At 40.7% G+C, this 10,566-nt stretch overlaps 1 protein-coding gene across 3 annotated transcripts in view; it reads right to left on the bottom strand.

Moving 5' to 3' along the window:
* Positions 1–10,566, bottom strand: part of ORC5 (origin recognition complex subunit 5) — a 95,391-nt gene that overhangs the window by 11,492 nt on the left and 73,333 nt on the right. For 2 of the 3 annotated variants that reach the window (XM_075144930.1, XM_075144921.1), the window contains exon 14: positions 2,026–2,138. In XM_075144930.1, coding sequence (XP_075001031.1) covers positions 2,026–2,138 — 113 coding nt within the window. Of the gene's footprint in view, positions 1–974; positions 1,062–2,025; positions 2,139–10,566 lie in introns of all 3 variants that reach the window. The other variant, XR_012672862.1, reaches the window with a different exon arrangement.

The following is a 10,566-nucleotide window of genomic DNA, read 5'->3' on the forward strand; positions in this document are numbered from 1 at the left end:
AGAACATCATTTTCTGTCCTGCTCTTTGCACTCTTCAGCCCTCCATTAGGAAATATGCTAAATAGCAAGGCTGAGATGGTAACAAGGCTGAGGTATCTGAGGATTTTAATGACTAACAAACTTATTTTAGAAGTAATACAGTAACAGAAAAAAGGATCAGGAGATGGGCTGCTTACTTGAAGTTTATTTGGTTGAAATGGCAAAGTAGTTCCTTCTTTACAATAAATATAACCTCCCCATGTGTGGTTAAAAACTACAGGCAGCTGCAAGATTATAGCTTAGCTAGCAATTGAAATTTCTTAAAGCACAGAAGATCATGCCTTTGCCCTGTAGCTAGCCCCATCAAGACATGGGGGAAACCCATTTATCATGGGTTCATGAAACCTTATATCTTATCTATGGATTGTCCTCCTCGAAGATTTAAAAAAGACTGTGGGTTGGGAAAAGATGCTTAATAAAAGAAGTGTAACAAAGGAACAAAGCAACTACAAAAAAAAAGAACAGGAGAAAGAAGAACAGGCCAATTTTAAAAATCTGTCAGGTCATTTAAACGTCCCTATCTATACAGCACATAAACACTTCCAAACTACTTGAGGGAAAAAAAACAGAATTGCTTTCTTCCTCATAACATGTAGGAAAAGTCAGTCAGGATATATATACACACATCTGACCTAAAGGAAGGCAAGCCAAAGCACTATATTGTGCACTGTGGTTTAAAGTGGCAGCGCCTCTAATGACCACTCTCTCTGGTAAGCATGAGCTGCATAGCACAAGTTTTGGTACTGTCTGGAAAACCTCTACCTTCTGGCAACTTTAATGGAGTCAATAAAACTTCTAAAAGATGTTAAAGTTGCAAGGACAGGGCCGTCATTTCAAGTATCTTAATTCAAGGGCCCTCATAGTTTACAAACTGGTCTCTGTATTCACCATAGGAGTTAGAGCAGAGACAAGAGCTTGGGGATGTCTATACACACAGTGATCCATGTTGCTGAGCAGATGGTCCGCTGTACTCGGTACCAGTGGGAGCTTTTTCAGGGCATCATTCACCAGTGACTTTATTGCTAGGAATAGCAAATTGACATAATGAAGCTGTGGAGATCCTGGCCGTGTGGTCCAGCCAGGCCTGAACCAGATGAAGTTTCATTCTATGGCCAGTCCAAATGCAAATTGAAATTGGTGTGTCTGTGGGCTGTTGGACATTTAATAGCTCAGGAGAGCAACATGTGAGGTTATGGGATACGGTCTACACCACAGGTGCCTCTGAAGTCCCACATTACAGAGAAAAGTTGGCCTTGAGAACGTTTCTCCTCCTTTTTGCTACATGTCATTTCTGGACTCTGTTCTGACTACAGACTCTTTATCCAAGACCTGCTAATAAGCTGGCTGCAGCAACAGGTGTGAGGTAATGCTGTTGGCATTTCATAAAAATGAGACATAGGCTTGATTGTTGCCTATGTATTGCATGCATTTCTGTCTGTAATTTATCATCATGTCTCCTGATGGATTTGGAACTGTTCTCAGACTCTAAAACTGGAGGCTCTGAACGTTGAGGTACCTACATTCATTTATTGAATTAGTTTGTACCAACTACATACCACACAACATAGACTACGTGGAAGAATTCTTATAATCTGTGTAGGTTTTATATCATACGTACAACACCCGCTGTTAAGAACTAAATATCATTTCAGATTCAAATACCATAATGTGCCTTTTGGTAATGAAATGGACTGACATTTTAGAGCATTATTTTCACATGAAGTCCCTGACCTCTATTAAGCACAAAGACAGTATGTTACTGTAACACATACTGCCACTGTAAGATAAAATTTTTTTCAAAACAGAATTGGACTAATCTTATCTCAAGTTCAACACTTCTCATAAATAAGACTCATTCACTCATTCTTAGTAAACATCCATGGATTTCTGTTCTGGTCTGCAGAGAGCTAATGACTGAGCAAATACTGGTTTTGAAGTCTCTTTCAAGTCAGCAAATACACACTAAATGATCTCTAATAGGCTCACCGGGCAATAGCTCTGATGAAGTCCAGAGATACGGTGCATTTATATCGTGGTCCATCAAGCTGGTCATTATGACCAACCATGGATAAAAGCTGGAGAGTCACAAGAGAGGTGATCTGCGAACGAGAGACATCACTAATATTAGTAATTTTTGTTAACATGAATGGCAGTGGCCAATTTTTTTTTTTTTTTTCCATTTCTCATCATTCTCATATTTCTTTGGAAGTCACTCATACTTGCTCATTGATTTTCACATAGTTCTGGAACTAGCAAACCCCAGAACTTACATACATTTTCACCATTACATTTTCAGCACAGGCAGTGAGAAACACAGGCTAAACTCTTCATCCTTCATATCAACAGTTATCCTGGAGTTCTGATCAGAGAGAGAAAGGCGATGTGGGGAACAGGAATAATAGGCACGAGCTGAACATTTTCCAAATCTCTGCCTGACAACCGGGGGAGACTTTGATTCTCTTTCCTTTATACACGAAGACCTCCTCTTGAACTTTAACACTCAAAGTTGGATATTCCTGTGCCAGCTCATACCACATTTTGAACAGATGGATGTATTGCTCTACTCCAGATAAAAAAGATTTTAAAGGTTGAAAAGGAAAGGCTGGAAGATTGCATGCTTAATAAGAGCAAGGCCTGAAAGGAGAGAAATTTGCCTACAAACACACATACAGTGTCTTGACAGAGCCATTAATTATTTTACCAAAATAGCAATGTACCAGCATATTTTTCACTATCTTTGTTCCTCCAAATGATGACTGCAATATCACTAAAGTGCAGTCGTGGGATGTCACCGCTGAGTGCAACCAGTCTGTTCTGCCTCAGTTCGGAAAAAATGCTGTGGTGATTCCACTGTCTCCGTACCTCCTCCCAGCTCCCAGGGGAAAGAAAAAGGTAAAAGCAGAAAACAAGAAAAATTTTCCCTGGCCTTTGCTATAGATGCCACTGACAATTCAAGGCAACAAGGTTACGTTCTATGAAAAACTAGTATCTGACCACAGCTCTACTTTTAAAAAAAAAAAAAACCAGCCAACCATGATCTACCTCTATGATAACAGCATAGTAAGGAATTTCTGAAGAATAAATATATCAGGAAAGTGAGTGTCAGTTCAAACCTTCAAGGAAGCACGTTGCTATAAAAAGCAGCAGCAAATTCTTACCAGTATCAATCAAAAAAAAAAAATCATAACCCCACTCTTTTGCTGAAAGTGAACTTGGTCTTCAAATTTGTGACAGTGCTTGCAGGAGGTAGGAATAATTATTAAAGTTTTCCCTTAAGTGGACATAATATAAAAAAAAGACACCTACCTGTGGAGAATAGAAAAAATTCCGGTCACAAAGAATGAGGCAATTTTTATAACAGCCTGTGCTTAGCTTTCTTTTATATGGCATTAGACAACAATAGTTTGGATGCCATCATTCTGCAAAGTCTTTGGAGTTTGGTTAAGGAATACTGGCATACTCATATTCACAAAGACAAATTCCATTTACTTAATTCAGGTCTATAAATTACATTAAAGAGTAGCATGATTTACAAATTGTTAGCATTGACAGCATTTAAGAAAACTGAACTCAGTATATGGTAAATGGCTCAAAATCCAGTTCATGAATCACTTTGAACATATCACTGAATTGGGATCAACCTCAAACTCGTTATGTGTTTTCGTTTTCTTAAAATACTCATGAGTCTGAGAGCACATTTTTCTACATTCTTCATTCAACAACGTCCTTATTCAGTCAGTGAAGAGGCATTATGGAGTAATCTGCTGTAACAATTGCTATTTTACACCCCAATGCACCATTACGGGCGAATCGCTTCTGCAATGCATACTTGCAGCTGGCCTCACATTCAGAAATCACCAATGAAGGAATGGCAGGAGGCTCCTAAAAGCTCCCAATGAGCACAGCAAAAGCCTAGATAGTTTGGAGTTGGACCCACCTCAGTTTTGTGTCATGTAAAAGTGTGTGTAAAAGTGACCTTGCTGCTGCATTACAAATGCTCCAGCAATACTTTAACAAATTGTAACCATTTTCTTTTCCAACTAGCACCAAATGCTACGTGTGTAACATAAGGTCGGCAAGGTAAAATTCCTTACTAAAGGCTGACTTAACAAATCTGAAATAGCATCAGACTACATACTAAGTTTCATTAATGTTTTTGACTCAAGACCTTAACTCTAAAAACTCAATATACAATATTAAAAGACAAATGAAGCTATTGATCATCATAGTAACACAAACTTACTTAGCAACCTGCAACCTTTTACTCATTTCTTTCACAAATCCTCTATTTAGCTTAATAAAAATGTTATCACAGGGAAGTGAGTGCTGAAACAGTGAGTCCTGATCCTGAGATTGCTTAAAAAGACAGAAGTAGAAAGAACTGCCATTTTCAATTCATGCAGGTAAGAAACAGGCTTATCTCCAAAGAGGCTCAGTAGAGACAAAGAAAAAGAACATCCATCTAAGGGGAGTAAACAGTGATCAGCTCCCCTACAGACAGCCAAATGTTAGAAGCTAAAATACCTGACTTGTGAGTCTTCAGAGCAGAATTCAAAACCTAGTTACAGATGCCTAGCCTGTACATGGAGAAAGGCAGAGATCTCTGAAGGACAAGTCCCAAAGCCTGCATGCTGGGGGGACAGCGGCCTGGAGCTCTGTTTGCACAGTTTTTTCAATGGGTTCAGGGAGAATCGAAAACAGCAAGAGAGTTCTGTCACCCCAAAGCAATGACTTCTTCATTTTTTCTGCTTTATACAATAGAGCAGGATTCTCCTGCTGATGAGCCAGCCACAGACTTGGGCAACACACATATTTTTTTCAATAAATTGCTTTGTCAGAAGTAAAGATTCAATTGTGGTAGATGTGGAATTACTAAGTTCCTCAAATATTTTGCACTGAACCTATCTTTCTAGACCTGATTAATAAAAATAAGACAATTGTCTTCACCAAATGGTTAAGAAGTCTTCTAGGACCCAGAAGGTTCAATTCCCTCCTGACACAAGAGGTTTGAGTGCCTCTTCGCTGAACACCTAACAGCTAACTGGGGTGGGAGTAGTGGAGGAAGAAAGAAAAAGCTGTGTATGGTATTAAATCATTACTAGATCTAACTTTCATTCTAACTGCTTCTGGAGCTGAGCTATTTTGCATAAAATTGCATTCATATAAACAGTCTCTCTCTCTGTGCCTATTAATGGTATTCACCTGGTAAAGCACGATACAGTGGAATGAACTGGGTTTAAGACAGTGTATTTGTAGCAATATTTTTAAAATCACCAATTTTCATGTTCTCTTAACTCTTAAGGTCCAAGTGCCACCTATAACTTAAGCATTGAAAAAGTGTTGCTACGTCAAAAATTCAGGTGTTGTGAAACTTTGGACACAATCTGTTCTTAAAATGAAGATATGTCAAAAGTTTGAAACACGGGAAAAATATGAATGCAATGTCAAACTAATGGCACTTCTTCGTAAAAAAAACTTTTCAAAGCTTTTTTTTTTTTTTTAAATACCATGGGTACAGTGGCTCCATTTCATTATCACAAAAGCTTGGGAAAAAACATCTGGCAAGAACAGACTGGAAACAAGCCAGAAAAACTGTGTGGGTGACATAAGAAAGAATATTTATTGAGAATCTTCTGAACAAAAGAAATTACAGTTGGAAGAAATATACTAAAGCTATTCATAAAATTAAAGTTGGATCTGGTAATGATTTAATACCAGCAAAAGTTAATAAGTAAATGGAATTTTCTACCGGAATAACAAGGAAATCTAAAGAAAAGTTACTGATCTGAAAGATGTGAAGGAACAGGTGTCACTAGTATGTTTAAAAATAAGCCATGACTGAGCTTTGTTTGAAATATATTTGTGTGAGAAACCTGCTGCTGAAAGCTTGGATGCAAGGCAGAGAGTTGCATCATAAAAGCATGGCAGAGAGTTGCTGCCAGGAGGCAATGACAGCTCAGATTGCTTCTGGAGATTCACTGGTCAAATATGGACATTGGAACCTCTGGAAAAAACAAAGCAACCCACAAGCCATCCTTAAAGGCTGCTTTTTTCCTATCAGCCTGAGCTAACAGATGGGCCTTGCATCACTCCTCAAGCAGACACAAAGACTGGCTTTGTCAGCACATGGCTGCGTGGAAGCAAGAAGGATTCCAGAAGTGAAGGCTGTCTGCTGAGAAAGGCCAGGCTCTTCCCGAGGACACCACGAGAAGCCAAGAAAACACTCATGGAGGTGCAAAACATGAGCAGAATTAGGACCCAAGATACAGGGAAACACATGGTTTGTTTGGGTAAGCAGTGATTGATTATCACAGGAAAGAGCCGGGACAAAGTGTGTGGCACATCTCAAATCCATAGGATAAAACTAAACAGAGAAAGTGATGCTGACTATTAGGGTGGAAAAAAAAAAGCTGTTTCCTTAGAGATGTGATTGAAATCTCACTGAGTGGTACATTTTAAACAGGACTAGACAAAACACTAGCAGGAACAATCTCAAACTGGCAGAGATATACTAGATGATCTGCAAGGTATTTTTCATCTCCACAGTCTACAATCTTCAATTATCTTGCCCAAGATGCAAAGTTAATTGTAACTCCTCAGTCTGGCTTACTTTCAAGCACAGCTTTAATCTGTTTTATGATTCTGAACCTCAAACCTATCAAGAAATTAAGAACTTTCATTATTTCAGTACCATCAGACAACAGTACTATATTCTCTCACAGTCATACTAAAATTTATACGCACCACCATCATCACATGGCTCTGAAAGCAAACATGCAGCTCACTGCACTTGTTCGAAACCCCCCGCTGCCGGGAGTTACCTTCATGCACATGCTAAAACCACTGCTATGCAACAAGACAGTTTGAAAACCAGATGCCATTTAGAAAACACATTTCAGTCAAAATGACTGCCACAATAGTCTCCTGGAGTTAAATTCAATGACCCTAGTATAAATTATGTGAGCGTAAAAAAAACCTGCTCAAAACGATTTCAATCAAAATTATAGCTAGAGTATGCACAGTATGTCAGCCTTGTTAGAAAAGCTCATACAGAAAGGTAAGAATAGAACATTACAATTATATATATTTAAGCCAGCAATTGATCAAAACTGTTTTTACAAAAATTATTAAAAATAAATCAACACTTTTCTGAATGCTTAGATTTTAACAATCAGGTTTTGATTCTGAATTATGTTTTGTGCAAGACTTTTAATGCATGAAAAAAACACAACAAAAGAGACTGCACTGAGTGATATGACCTACCATTTTATCAGATCTTAAATGCTTATGGTGGGAAATCATTTCACCACCTTCCTTTCTGAAACTTTTTTTAGTATTTGGTCAAATTTTCCACCTGCTAGTAGCACTCCAATATTACTAAGTCTATCATACCGTTCTTGCCTTATTCTACACCCCTCCAAATTGCTTATGGCCTTCCAGTGTGCAGTTAAAGCATTCATTACTATATGCTTCAGCTAGGTATTTTACCTTTTTCTCAGTTTAAATTAATCCAAATCTTTATTAAACTATCTTCTCAATGCAGTCAAAATGTTTTTGACATTAACAGAGCCACCAGCAGAAAGGGGTATCCCAGCCACAGCCTCGGTGGTGCTCCACAGAGAGCACTCTATGCTCCTCATTTTGGTAATGTGCACATAGGTGGCCATATAGGATGCTACAGTGCAGAGCAAACACAGTGACCCAGTCTGCTTTGCAAGCCTTTTTCTTCTATGAATGTTTGTGTTTGGTGTCTTTCTTTGTCCTGTATTGGTTATTTTTTGCATCTCTCTCACATACATATTACTTCATTATTTTGTGTTGACTCTCCAGGACCTCGTGTGTTATTTCTTTATCTGTATTAGTATACATCACACTTCCCAATTTTTAAGTAATTTTTGCACATGTCATCGATGGGTTGACAACACTTTACCAGAAGACTTCATCAGATTGGGTCAAACAGAATTTAACACTAATTACCAACTTGAACAAACTTTCAAGACATAAATGTGTTGACAAATTCCAGATGTGACAGTGTTATATCCACTAAATGTTTAATTACTATGGGGTGTGGGGAAGGAAATCAACTGACTACTTCTGCTACCATTTATCCTTTAAAAACTGATGTTGCTTAGGCTAACAGATCTTTTTTTTCTTTTATTTTTATACCCATTTAAGGATTTGAAAATGTTTGTTCTATCATGATGTTAGGGATCTTTAGCTGTTACTAGGAAGCACTCTTGAAAGCCTGGCAGGGAAGGAGATTTGTATCACTTTTCCCCCTAAGAATTATCATGCAACATCCCTACTTTCAGTCTTGAGCACAATAAAGAATTTACTGGATTGAGATCAGTCTGTGTCACTGAAGCTATCATGTCATACCATCTTTTTCATGAATGCACTAAATTTTATCATAAAAAGAAGCAGCTTTTTCCCTCCAACACAATGAGTCCCATAGAAGACACTTCCAGAATCTTATTGATACATAGATAGGAAAACTCGCTTCAGTTTTCTGAGTAATTTTATTCAAGACCTATTTATTTGAACATACTCTTATATTTTAATGATTTTTTTTTTTTATTTATTACTCTGTATCTCTGTCTTCACTGTCTCCTCTGACTTCACTTGACTCAAGTCAAATCTATGTGATTTACAGATTTAAACAAGTGACCCTTTTGGCTTTTTCAAAGCTTCATAATATTGGTGGCTCAGTCCTTTATTAAGATAGCCAAAACTTCCTCCTCTTCCTTCAGCTTCTAAAAGACAACCCCTCTGTTTTTAGAAGAAATGTTTATTTACCCTCAAGTATATGACCTTGAATTTCACGCTGTTAAACCGGCTCAGTTTGTATCATACTCACCACCTTCAAGGTATTTCTTGTGTATCTGCATAGCAGAAAAGTTTACTCAGCCCAAGGCATACAACCTTGAATTTTACGCTGCGAAACTCTTTCAGTTTCTACTATGCAGGTCATAAGAATTCTCATACGGTATTTTCCCTACTGTATAAACAGTGTTCACTTCTGTCTTATACCTCAGTCTTAACTTTGTGTGTCCCGTTTACACTAAGTAATATTTGACAAAAAGTATTGCCAATTTCATAGACTTACTCAAGGTGTAAGTGTGAATCTTTTGCCTTTTTCCTTTTCCCCTCCTCCCTTTCCGCACCATCCCACTCTCTCCTGTCTTCCAGACCACAGAACACCTTTCTGCATACTAGAAGTTGCCTTATTTCTAGCACGTTCTGCTGCAATTGGCTTCCTTGTGGCTTTTCTCTTCAATCTCAAGCGAAGCAAATGTATTTTCTTCCTTTGAGGAGACACTTCCTCACCTTGCCCTAGAATTCATATTCATATTTTAGAATCCGCTCTCTTCCATTAGCAGTCTTAAAATGGGGACACTGAAACAAGATCCAGGAAATGTCCCAGGAAACTAAAAAGACAATTTAAAAAAGCAAACAAGAAACCCAGAAGGAGGTATTTCTTCATCCAAATTTGTAGTTAATCTGTGACACGCTTTGCCACTGAAAAGGGGGGGGGAGAAAAGGGGGGGGGAGAAAAGGGGGGGGGAGAAAAGGGGGGGGGGGAAAAGGGGGGGGGGGAAAGGGGGGGGGGGGAAAGGGGGGGGGGAAAAGGGGGGGGGGGAAAGGGGGGGGGAAAAGGGGGGGGGAAAAGGGGGGGGGAAAAGGGGGGGGAAAAGGGGGGGGAAAGGGGGGGGGGGAAAAAGGGGGGGGAAAAAGGGGGGGGAAAAAAGGGGGGGAAAAAGGGGGGGGAAAAAGGGGGGGAAAAAGGGGGGGGAAAAAGGGGGGGGAGAAAAGGGGGGGGAAAAGGGGGGGGGGAAAAGGGGGGGGAAAGGGGGGGGAAAAGGGGGGGAAAAGGGAAAGGGGGGGAAAAGGGGGGGGGAAAAGGGGGGGGGAAAAGGGGGGGGGAAAAGGGGGGGGGAAAAGGGGGGGGGAAAGGGGGGGGGAAAGGGGGGGGGAAAGGGGGGGGGAAAAGGGGGGGGGAAAAGGGGGGGGGAAAGGGGGGGGGGAAAGGGGGGGGAAAAAGGGGGGGGAAAAAGGGGGGGGAAAAAGGGGGGGGAAAAAGGGGGGGGAAAAAGGGGGGGGGAAAAGGGGGGGGGAAAAAGGGGGGGGGAAAAGGGGGGGGGAAAAGGGGGGGGGAAAAGGGGGGGGAAAAAGGGGGGGGAAAAAGGGGGGGGAAAAAGGGGGGGGAAAAAGGGGGGGGAAAAAGGGGGGGGAAAAAGGGGGGGGGAAAAAGGGGGGGAAAAAGGGGGGGGAAAAAGGGGGGGGAAAAAGGGGGGGGAAAAAGGGGGGGGAAAAAGGGGGGGGAAAAAGGGGGGGGAAAAAGGGGGGGGAAAAAGGGGGGGGGAAAGGGGGGGGAAAGGGGGGGGAAAAGGGGGGGGAAAAGGGGGGGGGAAAAGGGGGGGGGAAAAGGGGGGGGGAAAAGGGGGGGAAAAAGGGGGGGGGAAAAGGGGGGGAAAAAGGGGGGGGAAAAAGGGGGGGGAAAAAGGGGGGGGAAAAAGGGGGGGGAAA

This window comes from Calonectris borealis, chromosome 1 (genome assembly GCF_964195595.1).
Source record: "Calonectris borealis chromosome 1, bCalBor7.hap1.2, whole genome shotgun sequence".
In the NCBI taxonomy this organism is placed as follows: domain Eukaryota; kingdom Metazoa; phylum Chordata; class Aves; order Procellariiformes; family Procellariidae; genus Calonectris; species Calonectris borealis.